Source organism: Mustela erminea, chromosome 17, assembly GCF_009829155.1.
Source record: "Mustela erminea isolate mMusErm1 chromosome 17, mMusErm1.Pri, whole genome shotgun sequence".
In the NCBI taxonomy this organism is placed as follows: Eukaryota; Metazoa; Chordata; class Mammalia; order Carnivora; family Mustelidae; genus Mustela; species Mustela erminea.
Window position 1 is genome coordinate 42,148,331 of NC_045630.1, and position 21,617 is coordinate 42,169,947.

The 21,617-nt window shown below is 56.8% G+C and overlaps 1 protein-coding gene across 6 annotated transcripts; it reads right to left on the reverse strand.

Annotated features, from left to right (window-relative positions):
- Positions 1–275: 275 nt before the first annotated feature.
- On the reverse strand, positions 276–19,610 carry TNNT2 (troponin T2, cardiac type). 6 transcript variants are annotated; one of them, XM_032318247.1, is made up of 17 exons: positions 19,482–19,608; positions 14,852–14,903; positions 13,888–13,898; positions 13,769–13,783; positions 11,434–11,463; positions 9,315–9,395; positions 8,941–8,976; positions 8,015–8,048; positions 6,844–6,904; positions 6,473–6,589; positions 5,522–5,599; positions 4,325–4,435; positions 3,497–3,502; positions 3,038–3,147; positions 2,399–2,489; positions 855–895; positions 276–517 (listed from the first exon to the last, which is right to left on the reverse strand). In XM_032318247.1, exons 2-17 carry the CDS (start codon positions 14,887–14,889, stop codon positions 472–474), a joined length of 906 nt encoding a protein of 301 aa, XP_032174138.1. In that variant the 5' UTR covers positions 14,890–14,903; positions 19,482–19,608; the 3' UTR covers positions 276–471. The 6 variants fall into 6 exon arrangements, with proteins under 6 accessions (XP_032174138.1, XP_032174134.1, XP_032174133.1 ...); XM_032318243.1 differs by lacking the exon at positions 11,434–11,463 and having other exon boundaries at positions 14,852–14,899; positions 19,482–19,607; XM_032318242.1 differs by lacking the exon at positions 11,434–11,463 and having other exon boundaries at positions 19,482–19,606.
- Positions 19,611–21,617: the final 2,007 nt, after the last annotated feature.

The window sequence follows — 21,617 nt, forward strand, 5'->3', positions numbered from 1 at the left end:
CGCTTCCCCCCAGTGGGCCTCGCAGTGACTCACAGCAGCTCCCTCACAAGCCCTTCTCCTGTTGTGAGGCCCGAGCCCTGAGCCCTGACGAAGCCTGTGCTTCCCCCAGGGCCATCCGCCCTCTCCCCTCCGGAAGCAGGTGGGAGGGAGCTTCTTAGGGTCCAGCAGTTACCAGGGACCTGTGACCCTGAGGGTCTGCTCTTGGCCCTGACACCCTGCGAGACAGGCTCTCACTTCAGTTTCCCTCCCTCTGAGGGGAGCTGACAGACAAGGCCTGCGATGTGTGTTGGCTTTTATTATTGGCGTGCGTGGGCATGTGGGGGCACAGGCACTGAGAGCGGCAGCTCCCAGCCAGGCCAGCTCCTGGCTTCCAGACCCAAGTCTGCCTCCAGTGCCCAGGAGGGCCCCAGAAGCTGGGGACGAGCAGGGCAGGGACACAGCGAGGATCTCTGGTGAAGGGGACTGCTGCCCCTACTTCCAGCGCCCGGTGACTTTGGCCTTCCCCCGGGTCTTGGAGCTGCAAAAGAAGCAGGGCCCAGTCAGAAGCAGGACCAGGGCAGTGGGTCTCCACAGGGAGGAGGCAGAGGCAGGAGGGCTGAGGGTTCAGAGGGGCAGCCTGGAGCTGCCTCCACATGCAGAGTAGGGCAGCAGCCTCAGGCTGGAGGGAGTCCCTGGGGCCCTGCACTCCATCCCCCACCGAACAGTGGTCACAGGGGAGCCCAAGGAGGAAGCAGCCTGTGCCCTGAAGGGGAGGGGAAGGAGTGGGAGCCAGAGCCCTCAGAAGAGGAGTGGCATGGCTGGGAAGACAGGGAAAGAGGAGGCAGGGCTGGGGATGGAAGGACCTAGAAACTTACACTTTCTGGTTATCATTGATCCTGTTCCGGAGAACATTGATCTGTAAGTGGGAAAAACAGAGTAACTTCGAGCTCATTGACTCGGGTCTCAGGTGGCTGGGGCTGAGGGGGAAGCCGGTTTAGCACAGTTGAGGAGGAGGAAGGAGGGTTGGAGGAGATAGGGAGAGGGCACGGAGGAGGCCCAGCAGCAATGCTGTGAGGGTCCGAATGGTTAGAGACCTGGAGGGGCCCTGGTCCCACACGCAGGAGCCGAGGAGAGGTTTCCTGACCACACCACTGGCTGGTCACTGTGGGGTCCCAGAGCCTCGGAGGGCTCCGGTCAAGGGAGGCATGAAGAGGCCTTCTGAGAATCTGGTGCAAGGCTGGACCTCGGGAAGTCCTCCCCACAGCCCTAGCCTAGCCTGAGACAACGCCCCCTCCCCAGGCACTCCTGCCCCGGGGCTCAAGAGGGGGCAGCACTCCCATGTGCCCACCCACAGTTCACAGCCCTGTACTTTGGCCAAATCGAAGCCCGGCAGGCCAGCTGCAGTTAAATGGGGACCCAGAGGGAGAGAGGAAGGCCCAGGCCTGGAGAGGCTTCAATGGCAGCTAATACCTACTGAGCACTTAGTGGGGCGGCCGGCCGACCCTTTCTGTTCCGTTATGAGCACTCTCCCAAACAGTGTAACTTCATACGTGGACAAGTCCTCGAACAGTGCTTGGAACATGTTATTACTGTTATTATTACTATTATTACCTCTGTAATTCTCACAACAGCCCTCGGAAACAGGGCTTGCTGGCATCCTTGTCATTTAGAGGAGAAACGGAAACAAGGAAAAGTAAGTGACTTGCCCAGGGTCACACAGCCGGTAAGGGGTAGAGCTAGCTACGGAACCCAGGTAGTGTGGCTCCAAAGTCCACGTTTGCTGTCAGCGCACAAAATGGCCTCTCTGCAGCCATGGGGGCCTGAGCAGTGCTCCGAGGAGGGGCCTATTGCACAGGGGTACAGGAAAACAGGTCCCAAAAGGGAAGCTTGAGGCAGAAGGCCCCTGCAGGGAAGTATGCGGGACCTGGGCTGGCTGAGCCGATCTGTGCCTGCTGTCTGGGCACCTGAGACCCTTTGAGGCTGGGATTCTGAGGCTCAGCCAGCTCTGCCCACACCAGGGCCTCGGGGTACGTAGGGACAGAAGTGGCCACATATCTGGTGAGGCCTCCTCTCCCCCGGGAGGCCTCGGTCTGCCCATCCTGCTCCTCTCAGCTGGCTCTGTGCGCCTGAGCTGCTGCCTCAAGGCCTTCAGGGACGGAAGGGAGGGAGACCCCTCCCAGGGATGGAACCCCAGAAATGAGTCTTTGCTCAGCCCCAGCCAGTGAACCAACCATTCGACCTCTCCAGCAAGCTGTGGGCGCAGAGCACTGTCAGGGACAAGACACCCCGGCAGGAGTATGAGTTCGCCTGGGTGACAGGGACAGAGGAAAGGGACCTGACTGGCGGGAGCAGCAGCGTGGGACCCCAATCAAACCAGGAGGAGCATGGGATGGGGGAGGGGTGCAGTAAGTGGGCTCACTTCATATTTCTGCTGCTTGAACTTCTCCTGCAGGTCGAACTTCTCTGCCTCCAGGTTGTAGATGCTCTGCCATAGCTCCTTGGCCTTCTCCCTGCACGGGGCAGGGCGGGGATGGGGGAGAGAAAGGACAGGGACAATAAGGAAGGGCTGTCATCTACCTTTACCCCAAATCTGACCCAGCCCCCAGAGGTCCCAGCCCTCCTTCCCACCTCCAGGCCTGCTAAGGGGACCCCCAGCCACCTGGCTCAGCATGGGACCCAGAGAGCAGTACCCACTTAGGAACAGATACGGGGGCTGCTAGGGCAGAGTTGAGGGGCGGGTGGGGAGGGAGAGGGCAAAGCCCTTCTAGCACTGTAGAGCACAGTCCAATCCCCCTTCCCACCAACTGGGGGCAGGTGGGTAAGGAGAAGCTCATAGGGGTGAGGTGCCTAGTCAGTTCTCTTTCCCTAGTCCCTGGAGGCAAAGCACAGAGATGGCCCGACCAGCTCCCACCCAATTTTACTGGCACCAGTAAGCCTTTGGGGGAAAAATATGTGGTGTGGCAGCGCCCTCTGGTGGTGGATGGTGAGACCGTGCCCTCTGCCCCACCTGCCCTCCCCCGGCAGGTGTATGCAATGCCCAGCGCTCCCCAGCCCCCACCTCAGCTGATCTTCATTCAGGTGGTCGATGGCCAGCACCTTCCTCCTCTCGGCCAGAATCTTCTTCTTCTTCTCCCGCTCCGTCTGTCTCTTCCCACTTTTCCGCTCCGTCTGGAGAGGATGACAAGCCGGGGAGGGTTGGCTAGAGATCACCCACCCCCTCTTCTCCCCTAACCCTCCGGAAACCCAACAGGGAGTAAGACAAGGACTGCAGAAGGACCAGGTCCTTATCCTCTTCTTCCTGAGACCCCCACGCCATCAACGGCCTGGATTTCCAGGCAGGACCCAGGAGGGCCATTTCAGTCCTTTATTCCTTTGGAATCCAAATTCTTCCATCTCTCTGTCCACTCCCTCCTCCCACTAACCCATCATCCACACTCCTCCCCTCCAGCCAGGCACCCTGCCCTCCCCCGGAGGACCCAAAACCATGAGGAGGAGGGTTAGAGGTTTTTGTACCCACCTGGGCCTGCAGAGCCAGGACACCATGAGAGAAAGACCCAGAGAGAAAGAACGAGACCCGGGACAGAGACACAGAGAGAGAGCAGAGCACGGGGCCGAAGGCAGAGGCAGAGAGACAGGAAAAGGAGAAGGTGATTGAGACGCTCATTGTAGGCAACCTTGTTTAGTAGGACAGGAGTCTGGGGGTGAGGCACGGACTGTTTTGAGAGCGGGCCCATGCCAAAAGTCTGGCTGGCATGGTCACTGTGGGGGCGGAGGCAGGCAACCTGGTCTGGTTCTGAGTGGGGGGCTTTGGAAATCTGAGAAAATGTTCTGATCTCTTCACTGCACAGAGAAAATCAATTTTTATATTTCCTCTCCTCCCCTGAGAATGGAGAACCTTGCAGGAGCAGGGCCCAAAAATTAGGAGCGGAGGGAGTCCGCAGGAATAAACCATCTCCCAGCTGCCTGCCACGTGAGCCCATCTGAGCTCCGAGCAGGCAGAGCAGACAACAGAAAACCCACTTTACAGATGCGCTGAGGCTCTGAGGTTGCCCGAGGCCACACAGCTCTAAGTGGCAGATCGGGGTCTCCCACCAGAGCTCAGAGGCACAGGGCTCTTCCAGATGCACCATCCACCCTGGGGACCCCTGGGCACTGCTGACACGGGGCAGGGGCAGGGGCAGGGGGCGGCTCTGTCTGCAGGCCCCTCCTGGAGAAAGCCACAGTGGGGCAGAGAGCCGGCTCGGGGGCCGGGCAGGAGGAGGCCTCTGTCTCTCACACAGAGTTGAGAATTTCTCCTCCCCCTACCCCAGGACCCCCTGAAGACGGCTGCTGCTCCCTGACCTACCTTCTGGATGTAGCCCCCAAAGTGCATCATGTTGGACAAAGCCTTCTTCTTCCGGGCCTCATCCTCGGCCTTCCTCCTGTTCTCCTCCTCCTCTCGTCGGGCCCTCTCTTCCTGTTTCCAGGGGGCAGGAAGAGCACATCAGGGGTGGGGGCACAAACTCCTGACATGGGGCTGAAGTCTGGGGTCTTTCTGGGTCAGTGGAGCGGAGCTTTCTCTCCACCAGGCCAGAAGCCCCCTGAGGGGGACCCCCCAGCATAGGGCCTGGCCCACTGTGAACACTTCTGTTGACCAATGAGGGAAGAATGATTCCCAGGTGTGGATCGTGTCACCCCCTCAGGCAGGAGCCCCTTGAGGAGGCCTGCTGCTCTGGAAGGACCTCCAGCAGCAACACAAGAAGAGGATCATGGGACCCTCTGTTCCCCGGGGGCCGGCCTATGGGCAGGGTGGAGGCCTGGAGAGGACCTACTTGTCTTATAATGAAAGTTGTACCTTTCGACCCCTTCCACCCATTTTGCCCACCCCTACCTAACCCCTGCCTCTGGCAACCATCAGTCTGTTCTCCGCATCTATGAGCTTGGTGTTTTGTTTTTGGTTGTGTTTCATTTTAGATTCCACATATAAGTGAAATCATACAGTATTTGCCCTTCACTGTCGGACTTATATCACTTAGCATAATACCCTCCAGGTCCAGCCACGTTCTCACAAATGGCAAGATTTCCTTCTTTTTTTAATGGCTGAGTAATAATATTTCACTGTGTGTGTGTGTGTGTGTGTGTGTGTGTGTGTGTGTGTGTGTGCATTTTCCTCATCCATTCCTCCATCAGTGGACACCCGGCTTGCGGCCACGTCTTTGCTACTGTAAACAAGGCTACACTGAATGGGGCCCAGATACCTTTCTGAATTTGCAGTTTCATCTTCCAGTAAATACCCAGACGTGGGACTGCTGGACGGAGGGTCTTACTATATAAAATAGGAAGTTCAGGAGGACCCAGACATCTGTCTTGTTTGCTGTGTGTCATCAGAATCCCCACAGTGCACAGCGCTCACCAGGGACTCGAGGACTGAATCAGTGTGTATGGAGAGAGGGGGGCCTGGGGGTCTGGAAGCACAGGGGGTTCGGTGGGCCTCGGAGAGAGGGGGTCCTGGGGGCCTGGAAGCACAGGGGGTTCGGTGGGCCTCAGACTAGGGGTCACTCACAGCCAGGCGAGTCTGACGCTCCTTCTCCCGCTCATTCCGGATGCGCTGCTGCTCGGCCCGCTCGGCTCGCCGCTTCTCCTGTGGGGAGAGAGGCCAAGCCTGTCCAGTGCGTGCGCAGGGAAGGGGGTGCTCCGAGGTGCCCGGACCAACCAGGGAGAGCGGTGGCAAGGGAACCCACAGAGACTGTTCCCCTCCGAGTCTCGGCTGCCCCCAAAAGCTGCTGCTCTCGACCAGCTCCGTGCATGAGGATGGAGAGGGCCCCTGGACAGGTGGCCCAGCTCAGAAGGCGGCCCCGGCTAAATAAAGACAGACCACAGCGGGCCTCTGAAGAGGACCGACTTTGAACATCACTCATCATAGGGTTGTCCTCAAAGATTTGACAAATGTCAGGCGGGCTTCTCCCGTCTCCCCTGAGTGCTGGGTCCCTGGCCCCTCGCCGGCCCTGGCCTCCGCAGCTGCTCCGTGCTCACTGACAGATGGCCAAATCCCCGGCGGCTAGTCAGAGCCACGCAGCCATGCGCCAACGCGGTGGCAAGTGTGGTGGAGGGAAAAGCAAAGGAATCACAACAACCTCCCCTCTCCCCAGCAGAGGCCCCGTCATCCTCCCCGAGTCCGTGGGGAGCACTGAGTCCCCTGGAAGGGACGCAGGCGCAGAAGTAGGACAACAGCTCTCTGACTGGTCATCCCACAACCAGAGCCTGGGGCGCCCAAAGACAATCAGCAGCTCCAGCTGCCAAGAACCATCCAGTCTGGTGAGGAGGGAGGGCGGGGACCCGAGACACCCCGGTGCAGGGCCTCCGGAGCGGCTCCTGGCCACAGGGGTCCTGAGGGAGAGCCAGGGTCAGGCACGCCCCGGGGAAGGCTGCCTGGAGGAGGCAGGGCCTCACACAGAGGGCGTGGAGGACAGTGCGTGGCCTCCAGGGGCCTTCCCACGGGAGACTGGACACCCACGATCCTGTCTTTGAGTGAGATGAGCTCCTCCTCTTCCTTCTTCCTGTTCTCAAAGTGAGCCTCGATCAGCGTCTGCAGCTCGTTCAGGTCCTTCTCCATGCGCTTCCGGTGGATGTCCTGTGAAAGCACGATTTCATGGGCTCAGGGGCTGCGGTGCCCATGGGTCCAGGGGGATATGGTGGGCAGGGGGTACCCTCCGCAAAGCAGAAGGGACGGGCAGGCTGGGGGCCTGAACCCAGGATAGTGCCCAGCCGGGCCTGTGCCGATCACCGCCTCACCTGCCACGTCACCCCCCCCCCGCCCCCCCAGTCTCCTTGGGGCCCCTGCGACCCCTGCCAGCCCCAGCCCACTCTCCCCGCAGGCACACTCACATCAAAGTCTACTCTCTCTCCATCGGGGATCTTGGGCGGCACCAAGTTGGGCATAAAAGGCCTGTTGGAGAGAAGAGGAGGGACTCTGTGACTGTCCTCTGGGGGGACTATGGGTGCCCCGGGCAGGCAGGGCCCCCTCCGTCCTGCAGAAGCACGGCCGCAACAGTGAAAGCTCACTGCCCATCTACTCCCCACCCCCGCCACCGGAGGACAGCATCCTCTTTCCCGCGTGCCCTCTTGCTTCAACCTCCCCTACACCAGCAACGTAGGGACCACCCATCTCGTTTAAGACACCTGCAGCTCAGAGAAGTAATGACATGCTCCAAATCACACAGCACGTGCGGCTGACCCCACAGAACCCCCCACGAGCCCTTGAGTCCTGTGGTTTTGTTCCCACCCCCACGCAAGCTTGCGGTGTGACACCAGAGCCAGTGGGCTCTGTCCTCAGTTTCCCCATTTGCCCTTAGGTCTGGGTGGGTCTGAAATGAGATAGTGCCGTGTCCATTCAGGTGCCTGGAAAGGGAAGGGTGCTGAACAAATGAGCATTGCTGGGATTGTCTCCACGGCTGGTTTCCAGAGGCCCCAAGGAAATGGGGAGAAGCCCGCAAGTGTGGGCGGAGACGTCATCTGCTAACAGGTTGAGCATCACAGAAAGGGAAACCCTCGCTGGCCCCCCACCTGAGCCCCCTGCAATCTTCCCCTGCCCTGCCCCACCCAACACCCACAGCTTGCAGGTGCTTTCACTTGTGTGGCACCAAGAGGCCCTGCCCCACCCCTCTACGACACCGTGAAGCCACCTAGGCTGGCACAATGTCATTGCTTGGCTCCCCCAGATTTTTTTCCCTCTCCCCTCCAGTCCCAATTAAGCTACAGAGGAAGGTGTTCCAGCTGGGCTGTGGGATAGGAGAGGACATCTGTCCAGGACCACAACTGGTCCTTCCTTTTCCCCTAGATGAACACAGTGGTGTCCATGACGGTGTACGCAATTGGTAATGGAGTCTGAGGCTCCTGCTCTCCCTCAGGCTGACACTCATGCAGCACACAACCTATACAACCATACATGGTGGCCTGTGCCTGCCGCAAGCCCCAGCCCATGCCCACTGTGCCGTACTGCATTCCTATCCTGCCCTAATCATCCACCAGGGCTTCACCACAGGTGTGTCCCACTCACCTGGGCTTTGGTTTGGACTCCTCCACTGGGCCATCTGGAGAGGAGAGAAGCACATAGCCACAGGTCAGGAGGCCCCAGATGTGGTCCCAGCTCTGCCCCTGATGAGCTGGGCACCTATTGGCCTCCACTTCTCCATCTACACAGTACATTCCTTCCACCCCAGGGATCCCCGGTTCCAGGAGCAGCACAAAGAATTAAAGCGGCAGGGCCACAGACCCTACACTTCCTCTCCCACAGCAGCTCCCAGGGGCAACGTCTCAGGGCACAGCTGGGCCCTAATGGGAAGCACACACTCCCAGAGTGAAACTTCCAAGACATTCCTCATTCACCAGTTCTGGGCAAGGCAGATTTTCTTCCTAGTGAGGCAGGGTCCTATGGCACTGTCCCAGAGGATCCTGGCTACACAGTCCCCTCCCAGGTCTCTGCCTAATTGGTTGCTCCCTGGACTCCCTGGCCTCCAGGGGGATGCTGATGGGCATGATGCCAAGACCCAGCTGGTTGCCCCTCCCCATGAGATGTGACTAGGACCACTGCACCCTTGCCAAAACCTATCACGTGACAATGACCCCTGCACGTGGACCATCTATGTCTTGGGATTTCATCCTATAGACACCACACCTTACAAGTGATTTTGTCTGAGTTCCAGGCACCTTGTAGGTGTCAGTGACTTCTGAGGGCCCTGCCCAGATTGAGGACTGGACATTGGTCCCCTCTCCCGCAGGGCACCACCCCGGCAACTTCTCCGGAATGAGGCGGCCAGAGGTTTGGAGCCCTTCACCAAAACCCGCATGGCCACCAACTTCTGTCCTCTCCTCCCCTGAGCCCCTCTTCACCCACCTCCCTGGAAGGAGCCCTGTGGGCAGTCTCCAGCAGTCTGCTTGTAGGGGTTCCCTTGATGCCCCAATACCTTGTCCAGTTGTCCTTACCCTCAGCTTCTTTAGCCTCCTCTTCTCGTCCATCTCCTAAACAGAACACGAAACATCAGTAAGGTACCTATTCCAGGCTCAGGGTCTCCTGCCAAGAGTCTTCCCCTCACATAGGTCCTAATCAGAGCGCACCCTGCCAGCTCCTGCAGTCACACACGTGCCCCTGGGCCCAAGGCTCTGCCTGACACGAAAGGAGCACACAGTCAAGGTCACTGACCAGACCACTGGCGGCTGAATCCCAGCCCAGGCAGGACGTTCTGCTGTACAGTCTGGATTTCCTAGAGCCATAGGACTGCCTCTGAGGGCTCCTGCCACCACCACCCCAAAGCACCAGGACAAAGCCCCTTGCACCCTCACCCCAGACAGACCCTTACCTTCCGCATTGGTCTCCTCCGTCTCAGCCTCACCTTCAGCCCCTTCCGCTGCCGCCTCTTCCGCTGCCGCCTCTTCCTGCTCTGCAGAAGCGAGTCAGACACAGTGAACACCCGGCCCCTACTTCTGCTAGCAGGCAGACCAGATCAGAGAAGTCTGGGGATGGAGGTCAGCAACATCCAAGATCCAGATGAATAGGGGGGTCACTGATATGAATAACAAGGGGCTGCTGAGTTCTGGGTTTAAACCAGAAGTTGGCAAACTATGGCCCAAGGGCCAAATCTGGCCCCCAGACTATTTCTGTAAATAAAGTTTTATTGGAACGCAGCCACATCCATTCATGTGCATACTATCTATGCCTGCCTTTGCCGTACTACAGCAGAGTTCAGTAGTGGCAACAGATAGATACTGTGTGGCTCACAAAGCCTAGAGTATTTACCATCTGCTCCTTTGCAGAAAATGTTTGCTGACCCTGGTCAACCATGACAGAAGGGCATGATCGGGCTTATGAAGAGTCATTTTGTTCTACTCTTGCCTCTCCTGGAGTCTGGGAATTGGAAGTGGGTCTTTCTGAGCATAGAGACCTGTTCTCTACCTGAAAGCCAGCAGGAGGGCTAGAAGTCTGGGGTAGTTTCGTGTTAGGGTGTGGAGGGAGTTGCGGGTAGCAGAGAAGGGCTTGCAGGCCTGGCAAGGCTCATTGCTGGGGTGGGAAGTTCTGGTGGCTAGCTGTTTCTGCCTGACTTAGGCCTTTTCCCAGCAGCCCCTCTGGCAACGTGACTCCACCCCACTCCCCAACCACCTGCCTCACCAGAATGTTCCACCCAGGGATCTGACACCCCAGGATGTACCCTGCTTAAGCTGTGCTGCTGGGAAAGCTCCTGTCCTGGACTCGGGAATTCTAGGGACCCTTCGTGTGTTTCTAAAAGAAACCGAAACAGCAAGACTATGGGTGGAAGGACTACGGGTGTAGGTACCCCCTGTGTCGACAGCTGAGCTGTCCAGAGAGTCGGTAGGATTTTTCTATTTTCATCCCTTTGCTTGGCAGGATATGGACCCCACCCAAGTCAGGCACTTGGAGTGGACAGATAAGACAGGATGTCGCCCGGCAGGCGGCTCTGCCTGTAGGAGGTGCTTGGGAACGGCTCACTGACCGATGGCGGACAAGGGGTGACAGAGGGAGGAGAAAAAGCCTCAGGACGGGCGAGAGGCGGTCAGGAAAGAAACACCAGCCACCACTCACTCCGCCTGATGCTCTCTCTGTCCTTTTTCCTAGGTCTGGGCCTGGGGGTGTCTCTTCTTTGATCCCCACAGGCTCCTTACCTCAGAGAAGATCCTTCCAGAAGGGGTGAGAGTAGAAGGCTGACCAGCAAGTGTATGGCCAGTTTTGGGGTCCTCTTCAGGACATCTTGTTAGCCCTGCCCTCCCCCCGCCCCCATCTAATGTTTCAGTTCTCTGAAGAATGCTCCTCGCCCTCAGCCAGGGGTCAGGCAACACGCTGGCCGAGGTGCCCCCAGCCTCCCTGGACCACCCGGCGCATCTTGAGACATCACTGTGAGAAAGCACTTACCAAACTTCAGCCCAAGTCTATCTCCCTTGCCCTAGCCCTCTCCCCAGGGGCCGGGAACAAGTCCAGCCCCACCCCCCACCCCCACCCCGCAACGCCCCACAGCAGTGCACATTTGAAGGCTGACGTCATGTCCTTTCTGCTCTAGCTATTTCCAGTTCCCCCAGCTGCTCTCGGATAACTTTGTCCCCAGGCCCCTCTTGCCAGGGCCACCCCGCCTGGGTGCTGTCCAGTTCAGAGGGAGGGCCCAAGGATGTGCAGGGGGAGCAGAGAAAGGCCACTCGGTCTGGACATTAGTCCCCCTTTGCGGCCACATTCAGAGCAGGCTGGGGGACAAGCCAGCCTGGGTCCTGCCCACCACCTAGCCCAGGAGAAAGATCAGGAACGAGGGAAAGGAGCCGCGGTCTGGCCCCTCTGAGGCTGGGAGGAAGTGACTGACCCACTCCACACCTGTCCCTACCCACCCCACCCCCCACCCCCGCCTACTCTGCCGCAGAGCAGGGCCCGGCTCAGGACCGCAGGGAGCAGAAAGCACAGGAAAGTAAAAGCTGTACTACCGTCTTCGTCCTCTCTCCAGTCCTCCTCTTCTGGGGGTCAGGGAGTGGCCGCAGCAATAGGGAAAAGCGAGACAGGTTAGTCTGGGAGCAGAAGGACAGGGCGGGAGCTGCGGGACAGTGCGCGGTTTTGAGCGTGGGCTTGGGAATTGAGCTCTTGTTCCAATTCCTGATTCACCACTTCTAGCAACCTGGGCAATTCATTCCTCAGCAGCTTCCCAGGCGCCTTGTCAGTGAAATGGAAATAACCATCCTCACCTCTCCCTTGATGTTAGGACACAATGACCCACCAGGCAGTTACCTGGCCTGTGGGGATCATTCAGTAAGTGGTAACTGGCCGTTTCCTGCTCTGCCTCTAGCCACGAAGACGGAGGCCCGACGAGCAGAGTGTGATAACTCCCGGCCGTCAAGCTTCTCCCATGTTCCTACCCTGAGTGAGCATCTCAGGTATCTCCCAGAACATCTCCAGCGTCCAGGGGTCACAGTTCTGAAAGCCCCACTGGAGAGCCTGGCACAGCGCAGACTTGCCTGGTCTGGGTGAAGGAAGGAGCCCCCGTCTGAGGAAGGCACAGCACCTACCACTGAGGGAACAGACCAGCACATGGTCTGCAAATTCCTGCCTGAAGGAAGAGCTCAGAGCCGTTGGCACTCTGCGTCTCAGCTTAGTGGCCATGCATTTGACCTTGCTCTTTCTTGGTCATTTCCAGCCAGGGACTTAGCTATGTGGGAGGCAGGTGGGGTCCATTCAGTGCAAGCAAGGCGGGTGCTACATGGAGCTCAGGCCACCATCGCCGCAGAGAACTATTTTGTTAATTCATAGCCAAAGCCTACTGTGTGTAGCAGGCAGATTAGTCCCAGATCCGGAGGTCTATCTCAAATACCACACCCGACAATTCACGAGCTGGCAAGTCCTCAAAAACAGAGGAAAAGCCTCCGTACCGAGAGCGTATGCAGGGAACACAGCAAAAAGTGGATTTGGGGTTCAAAAAGCATTGGGGATAGGTTCTGACGTATCTGGTGTCCCTTGAAAACCAAGTGACTCCCATGTCCCCTCTCAGTTTCCCCCATGAGTTTCTCTGGGGTCTACTCTTTGGCCAGGCACCCTGGAACAGCCTTAAATGTGCAAGAGGGTCCTCGTTGTCCCTAAAAGGCACCGGGAAGGAACCTTCGGGAAGCCCTGTATCCTGATGTCCACACATCACGTGCTGAGTGATACTGGTGAGAATTTGCCGAGCCTCTTACGGGACAAGATGCAAACCGCCTAGGGTGCTGAAGCCTGAGGGGACTGAGGGCTATTCTGGGCCACTTGGGGGGCTGGGTGGTGACTGGAGTGAGACCTCTTAGTCACTTCCATGTGTCACGCGCTCAGGAAGACGGAACAGTTAGGGTGTTCCTCCAAAGGGATATGAGGCGGAAAGCTGAGGCAAGAACTGTGAGAACAGATCAGAGTAGGGTCTATGGGTCAAACAGACTTTCGAAAGATAATGATGTTGTCGTGTTTATCTAAATTGTTACAGAGGGGCTCCTGGGTGGCACGGTTAAGCGTCCAACTCTAGGTTTTGGCTCAGGTCATGGTCTCAGGGTCGTGCTCTCAGGGTCATGGTCTCAAGGGTCGTGCTCTCAGGGATCAAACCCAGCATTGGGCTCCATGCTCAGCGGGGAATCTGCCTGTCCTTCCTCTTCTACCTTTCCCCCTCCCCGCTTGTGCTCTCTCTCTCTCTCTCTGTCTCAAATAAATAAAGAAAATCTTTTTTAAAATGTTTCAGATAACTGAACGCTTCCATTATCTCATTTGGAAAATTATTAAGTTGAATATTTTTAGGGGTGATAAAGGTGTCACAGTTATGTTTTTCTTTAAATAGTGCTTATCATTTAGAGATACCTAATGAACTACTTAAGCATGAAATGATATGACATCTGGGGACAATCTGGGATGTCAGCTGTAAAATAACTGAGGGGAGAGGAAACCTAGATGAAAAGAGATTGGCCATAGTTGATTGTTGAAGCCAGATGCTGGGGGCTTGGGGAAGGGGGGGATGTGTGTGCATAATTTTGTTTTTGCTACTTGTACGTGCATTTAAAATTTTCCATGGGAAAAAAAATTAGAGAAAAAAATCAAAAATAATTAATTGGAAAAAAGGTGATTCTGTGTGAACAAAGGAATGGACAGTAGAGACAGGTGTAAACCTTTTGCTTAAGACCTGAGCAACTGAGGCTAGGACTGATTCCCAGTTAGGAGCCATGGACTTTGGCTCAGCTGGCAGTGAGGGGCAGGGACAGGATACTGGATTCCCCGGGACCTGTCTTTTCTGGCCCTCCCTCTGCCCAAGCTCCGTACCTTCCACAGCTTCTTCTGCTCAGGAGAGAAGACCACGGCCGCAAGAGAGGAGACAAGAGGGGCGTCAGTTTCCAGCCAGGCTGCCCTCCATCCAAATGAGTTCATAGGCATGTGCTTACCTCCCTGCTCCCTGCCGTGCAGAAGGAGACTGTCAATAGCACACTACACACACACACACACACACACACACACACACACACACAGCACGCACACACTGGTCTTTCCCTAGAGATAAATCCATTCTTTATTTCCCTCATTGCCTCATGGAGCTCCGCCCACCTACAAAGACACCCCCCAACAGGCCCTGTCTTCTCATCCAGGGCTCCTGCTCGGGTCTCGACAACGTCTGCCCACTTACCACTCTCTCCCGGCGCTGAGCTTTGCCAGGCTGTGCCCTAGAACACTCTTCCCTCCCCCTTCTCTCCCTATCTAAATCCAACACAGATAAGCCTGATGACCACAGCCCCCACCGCTCTTCCCCTCCTTAGAGCTCCTGCACACCCACAGCCCACCCTCCAAGCCCAGCCCCTCTTGGCTGATTACTTCCAGCATCTGACATCTTAAATCCCAAAGGAGAGCAAATCCTATGAGGGTAGGAGCTCTGAATCCTGATACCTCTGCCTCCTCCCTGGTGAGCGTCATCCTCCAGACATCACTGTTATCTTGGCTGCCAGTGTCCCACCCCCAGGCGGTGGACAGGGCACTTCGAGAGGAGAAGGGTTCCAAGACGAAGTGCTAACTGTGAGCTCAGATTTGGGTTTTATGGGGCACGATCAACTCTGTGGCTTCGGGACAGTCACTGAACATCTCTGGCTCCGTTTTCAGGAGACACAGCTACTAAGCGCCTCTGCCTCCAAGTCTCCTAGCCAGCTAGAACCCCAGCTGACCCTGGCAGCTGAGCCTCTTTATTTCCAAAAGTCTCCCAGCCTGTGGCCAACCCAGGATCTGCAGCCCAGAGGCACAGAGGCACAGGTTAGAGCCCCAGAGTGGGCGCAGCGGCTCCCCTCCCCCATCCCAGCAGGTTCCTGGGCCAGGTGTGAGGGGCGGGGCTGGGAGGGGCCTGCGGAAGCTCCAGATACTCACTCCTCGTACTCTTCCGTCACCTCTTCCGTGTCAGACATGGTCTCTGCTCTCCCTCCAGAAAGAGAAAAATGTCAGTATGGGCTGAAGGGGAAGCCTGTCCTCCTCAGCCCCAGGCTGCCACCCCAAGAGGTCTTGCGGGGTGGCGCGGGGTGGGGGGCACGGTGAAGCTAGCCCGCCCCTCATCAGCCCTGTGACCCGCAGTGAGGAAGTGAGGAGCCTGCTTCCTCCTCTTTCTGCGAGGCAGGGGTGGGGGTATAACCTCAAGGGCAACCAGCCCATGTCCATTTCATTCCTTGCCCTTTAACAGGCAAACCATTTGGAATGTCCCTGTTCTGGTGCAAATTCTAACTCTCAAAACAATGTTTCTAAAGTGTCTCAACATTTCCAGCCCACAATCTTTCCATGCACTCAGGACAGCAAAGTTGGGTAACCCCACTTACGGGGTCTGCTCATCAGGGCACAAAGGTCCCCCGGGAGGCTGGCTAAACGGACTGTGGCACATTCCTAGTGTGGACCACGTCTGGGCCATGAAAAGGAATAATCCAGTGATATGCAGGATGCCTTGGGAGAATCTCCAGGGAATTACTCTCCTGGAGGAGGAAAAGGCCAAGTCACATGATTTCGTTTAGGTAACATTCTTGCAAGGGCAAAAATTACAGAAATGGAGAATAGACTGGTGCTTGTTGGAGGTTTGCGTGTGGGTTGGAAGGGGGGAGGAGGTGGGCATGGTGATAAAAGGCATGGAGGAGGGATGCCTGGCTGGCTTAGTCAATGGAGTGGAAAACTCTTGATCTTAGGATGCTGAGTTCAAACCCCACCTTGGGTGTAGAGAATACTTAAAAACTTTTAAAAAGGCACACGGGATTTTTGCGGTTTTAAAACAGTCTGGGGTCTTGAGTGTGCTGATAAACACATGAACCTACACAGGTTATGCCATATAGAATTTCACCCATGGGGGCCCCTGGGGGGCTCTGTGTATTAAAGCCTCTGCCTTTGGCTCAGGACATGATCCCAGGGGTCTTGGGATAGAGCCCCACAATGGGCTCTCTGCTCAGCGGGGAGTCTGCTTCCTCCTCTCTCTCTGCCTACTTCTGATCTCTGTATGTCAAATAAATAAATAAAATTTTTAAAAAATAAAATAATTTCACACATGCCTGGTGCAAGTAGAGCTGGGGAAGTCTGTGTAAGGTTATGGTGTGGCCATGTCTATATCCTGGTTATAATCTGTATCACAGATGTGTATGTGTACCATTGGGGGGGACCAGGCAAAGTGTACAACGGACCTGTAGCATTTCTTAGGATTGCCCATTAAACTATCGCTGATCAGTACAAATTCCAATTAAAGAATGTTTGCTCAGGAAACTCATTTTGAGATGCTCCCTTAGCTGGGATAGGAAAGGACAATTCAAACCCTCTTCCATCAGCTTGCTGAGTATGTTTAAGCAAGTCTTTAACCCCTCTGAACCATGGAGAGAGGGCACACACACCCTGGCTACAGATCCTTATGAGGGATGAGTGGGCATTGGGAAAAGTGGCAGGCACTAGGTGACGTCCAGTTTTATTGTATTTCCATGCGATTACAGGGAGAGGCCGCAGGGAGAGGTGAGAAAACCTGCTTGTGAATCCTGGCTCCATCTCACAATCGTCGGTGACCTTGGAAAGGTCACTTAACCTCCCTCCCCCTCAGTTCCCTCTTCTGTGAAATGTCGCCTCCTGGGGCGGCCGTGAGGCTCGGAGCTAACACAGTACCTGGCGCAGAGCAGACCTCCGAGTAACACCTGTTCTAACCCAACCCTCCTGGGCCCATACATAGCAGCGCACAACCTGTTGAAAGGTGACCGGCGCCGCCCCCCTCCAGCGGGGCAGTATGAAAGCCATTGATCTGCCTGAGTGAGGAAAGGGAGAAGGCGAGGCTGGACGAGCATCAGAACGACAGATGGCGGCCACTTCAGTGGGGCTTCTCGTGTGCCCCTGCCTGCTGTCCCACCAGCATCCAGCATGGCAGCCACCAACTTCTGACTCAAGCCACAGGGGACAGGGGCACAGAGAGAGCAAGACTCGACACCCTCTCCACCTCTCCCTGCCCCTCCTCCTAGAGAGGTGCCCCAGGCACCCACCTGAGGACATCCAGTGACAGTCCCTGCTCTGGTGGGGTGGGTCAGCAGCTTTCAGGCTGAGAACTCTGAAGGAGCCTCCGCTCACGGCTGCCCCCTGGGGTGGAGAACTCCCCCGACCCGGGGCCCACGGCAGCCTTGTGCCAGGGCTCATCTGAACCCACTCCAGAGATGTGGGGTCCTGCTGGGTTTGGCGTAAGCCCGGCTGTGGCCAGGCAGGACCCTCCCCTGCTCCCTCTGCTGGAGTAGGGTGGGGGCCATAAAGGAGGGTCTACATAGAACTTTGAACAAAAACTCTGAGCCAGGGTTTGGCTCCCCTGAGATGGGGGGTGGGCAAGAAGAGATGGCAGGCGCGTATGGGATCATGCTGGGGATAGAGCTTCCCTGTGTTGAAGAAAGCCCCAAACCCCAGAGCATTTCCAAATGGGTCTTTGGTTGAGAGTGGCCAAGGAGAAGAGTCCCCCGAAACCCCAGATAGGCACTGCCCCAAGCCCCAGGCCGGTAGCCAGGACTAGCCCCTTGGGAGGACTCTGTCACCTCAGGGAGGACAGAGAAGTCTCTCAGGGGAGCTGTGCATGCCAGCGTGGGGCACGTGGCTTCTAGCTTTCTCTCCTCTCCTGCCCTGCCCTCCCACCCGCTCAGAGCCACCGGCTCAGGGGCTCAGAGGAAGAAAGAGCAGCTTAGAGCCCTCTCCCCGCTCCCGGGAGCGCCATCCAACTCCTAAAAATAGTGAGGATGGAGAGCCGGGAAGGGCTTGAATCCACCCAAGAGGACGCAGCCAAGTCAACTGCCCAAAGGCAAGACAGATGAAGGGGCAGGGGACGGGCTGAGAGGCTGTGGCTCTGGAATGAGACCCAGGCAGGACCTGGCAGGGCGAGGAATGAGAAGGTCCAAGGCCACTGTGTGCTCACGCCCAGCCCCTCACCTGCTGCCACAGATGGCTTTCTAGCCAAATTCCCTCACAGCCCAGAGATCAGGGTCACCTTCCTTGGGGAGTAAGTCAAAAACAATATAAGGCAGAAGGAACCCTGGCCATGGGGTCAAAAGATCTGGATGTGGGGGTGCCTTCCGGGCTCAGTCCATAGACCAGGAAACACTTGATCTAAGGGTCATGAGTTTGAGTCCCGCATTAGGCATAGAGATTACTTTAAAAAAAAAAAAAAAAAAAGATCTGGGTTTAAAACCGGGTTTTTGCTGTGTGACCTTAGCTAAGTCATTTAATCTCTTCAGGCTTCGATGAGCTTATCTATAAAATAGATGAGCCCCAATTCTCATCTTGCAGAAACAAGTCTCTGAGTTTCTGAGGAATGTAGGCCCTGTCCCTCAGCCCTTGTCCCCAACATCCAGCTGGACTCCTCCCAAGCCTGCAGCTGTCAGCCCACCAGGAGAGCTAGGGGACAGCGTTGAGGGGGGCCAGTGGGTAACCTGAGCCTCTCAGATTCCTCTTCAGCACAGAGAGGAGGACCTGCCCTGTGAGACTCGGGTCAGAGGAAGAATTCTGGAGGTCAGGTGCCTTCCCAAATGCACGGGGCCTGGAATGTGCTTTGAAATTCCTTACACTCCAGGCAATCGCTCCCCCAGATACTTGCGAGGCCTGCCCACGGAGAAGCTAAAAACCAAGGGAATAAGACCTTCTCTTGCCACTCCCAGACACCGAGCAAGGTCTGTCCCTCCAGGGCATGTCGGGATGGGGTGGAGCAAGGGGTCACACTCTAGAGACCTTGGGGACAGGGGGGCAGCTGGACTCTAGCACCTGGAGCTGGGCTCACAGCCTGTGAAAGGACCCTGTGGTGGGGTCTCTCTGCCATCAGCCCCCAGATGCTGCTTGGCTGTGCTTTCTCTCTGGGGAGGCCATGGTGCCGACTCCGGAAGCCAGACCAACGTCTCCCGTCTGCTTGCAGAGCTGCTCCAGCGGTCCCTGCCTGCCTCTCTGCACCTGGGCTCTTTCTCAGTGCCTCCAGGACAGTCGCTGACTTGCTGGAGATGAGAATTTGGCCACCAGGACTCTTGTGACTGATAGGACCACAGTCTTGCTCTGCTCTGAGTCCAGAAGGACCTGCCTGGAAAGGTTCAGGGGGCCCTGGGCCTGGAGGTGAGGCATGGGGCTGAGCAATCTGGGGGAGACCCCGTTGGTTAGAGCTTCATTGTCTTTAGAGCAGGCAGCGACCTGGCGATTATCTTGTCCATTCTACAGATGAGGAAACTGAGGCCCAGGGAGGGAAAGTTACTCCCCAAGACTCCCCAGCTAAAGTATCTTTAGTGGCAGAGCTGGGACTCAGTTCTCCAAGGCTCTAACTTCTAACCAAGGGTTGCTGCTGTCCTACTGTGCTAGTCTTGGAGTCTGATCCCTGCAACACCTCCTCTAAAGTATGGCCTCTTCTTGAAGGGACTGTGGACCAGTAGCAACTCTGACATCCACGCAGTGCGGACAGGGGGAAACTCTGCACAAAGGTGCCAAGGAAGACACTGCCCCTCTCCTCTCTGCACCCCCATCTCCAGCCGTGCCCGAGTCTTACCTCACACCAGCAGCTGCCCACCGATCCCGAGGTGTCTGCTCAGCCTCAGCAGGGACTGGGTGAGGACAGGGGATGGAGAGGGCTTTAAGCAGGCCTGTGGGCTGGAGCCTCGGAAGCCAAGCCCCATGGTGGGAGGGATATGCGGCAGGAGACGAGGCGGGGGCACGGGGGGTGTTGGCTGCTATTTTAGCAGGTGCCAGGGACAGGGCTAAGGGAACAGGCACCCCACGCCATATAAGCCCATGTGGTTTTCCAGCTGCTCAGATAAGCTATTTAAAACCAGCACAGATACGCAGGGAACAGAGGAGGGAGCAGCCATGTAACATAAAGCAGCTGTCCCTCTTAAGAATCCTGATAAAGCAGATGCCAGAGGCCCAGGCCTGGGATGACAGGCTAGGAGTGGGGTTGGGGGGGCAGATGGCAATGTCCAAGGCGCTGCATGAGTCTCTGGGCCAGGGGTATCGGGGGCAGAGGGAAGGGCTTATCTGCAGCTACACTGAAAAGGATGCTGTGGGGGAAGCCAGTTCCCAGGCTACTGGCTGCTTCTACGGGGCTGAGTGGCCTTGCAGGCAGGCTCCGCAGGCCTCAGGGAGGCCATCTGCAAAGTGGGTCTTCTCCCCTGCCCCCTAAAGCTGTGTGACAAGCCCTCCTCCCTGGGAAGGGACTAAAACTGCTCTGAGGGGTCAGAGACAAGGTAGAACTTCTAGTCTGGAATGATGGTTCTCCTCGGGCAGGGAGCTGGGTTGTTTGAAGGGACCACGAGGACCGCCAAAGTTCATCCCCCTAGAGCTTGTAGATGAAGGAATACGGGACCACGATCTGCTAAACCTACTAGAATGCAAGATCCATAGGCCAGGACCCAGGGGGTTTGTGGTTGGCTTGCATGTCTGTGTCCACAGCCCCTAGCCTAGTGCCCAGGACATCCTGGGGGTCGATACAGGATGGAAATGGAGGGGAAAAGCAAGTCCGAGCTAACTCCCCCTCAATGCCTCTGAGTCTTCAAGGCCCCTCCCCTACCTCTGGAGAAGCAACACCCCTCCTCTGGGCCAGGGCCCCTCTTCCCATGTGCCCCTGAGCTCCAAACCCCACCGGCCCTTTCAGATCTTGCCCATCAGTGATGCACACATTGTCTGTTTCTCCGTGGGTGAAGGAAGCCAGTCTTCCCCTCTCCTAGCCTCCTCCCCTCCACCGGACCATCAGCCTCCCAGTTCTGGACTCTCTTCTCGGTCCTGCTGCCTTGGGAGCTATTCCGTTACCCCCGCCACCACCGTTCTCTAGAGAATGTGGGATTTCTGCTTGTGGCTCCCCGGCTCCGCTATCATGCTCTTGCCCCATCAACTCCGCTGACACCGATCCCTCCGTGGTCCCCAAAGGCCTTGGAGCCCAATGGCCTGATTCCCCACCTCCAGGCTTATTCCCGCCACGTGGCCCTCCAGGCCGCCAGCAGCTCTGTGACAGAGTGAGCTGAGGCCATGTGCCTGCTGCTCAACATCCTGGGGGAGCGGGACTGCAGGCCAGCAGAGAGGAGCCAGAGAAGGGCAGGTGGGGGAGCAGATTGACAGAGGAACGGGGAACAACCAGGCTGCCCCGGAGAAAAAGGAAGAAAAGCACAATGGTCCCGCTTTCCTCTCTAGCCCACCAGGACCCCAGCCTTGCTTTGTGTCCTGGCCTGGAATCTCCTGGAATTCAGGACTTGCTTATCTTGGACCTTCCTGTCACTTGAGCCACTATCAGTGGGTTACTGTTCCTCGTAAACCCAACAATCTTTCCAAGAGGACGTGATTTGTTTGCACAGGTGCCTGGGCACCTGAATCACCAAAGGCCCCTGGAAAAAAATCCAGTAGGTTCTTGGCACTCGTGGACCATGTGAGGCTTTTACTAAGTGTTCTAAAGCAGGGATTTAATTCAGAGAAGCTGGGGACAGGCAGACAGGGAGAAAGGCCACTTTCAAGCAGCCACATCTTGACACAGCAGGGCTGCTCCCAGGCTGTCGTGGGTGCCCGGTCCTTGCAAACAGATACAGAGCTCCCTCCTCAAGCTAACAGTAGAAGGGAAGAGGAAACAGAGATGGTGCTTACCTGGCGTTCTATGGGAAGCAGCATAAGCTGAACACTGCTTGCAGCTTCAAACTGCAAG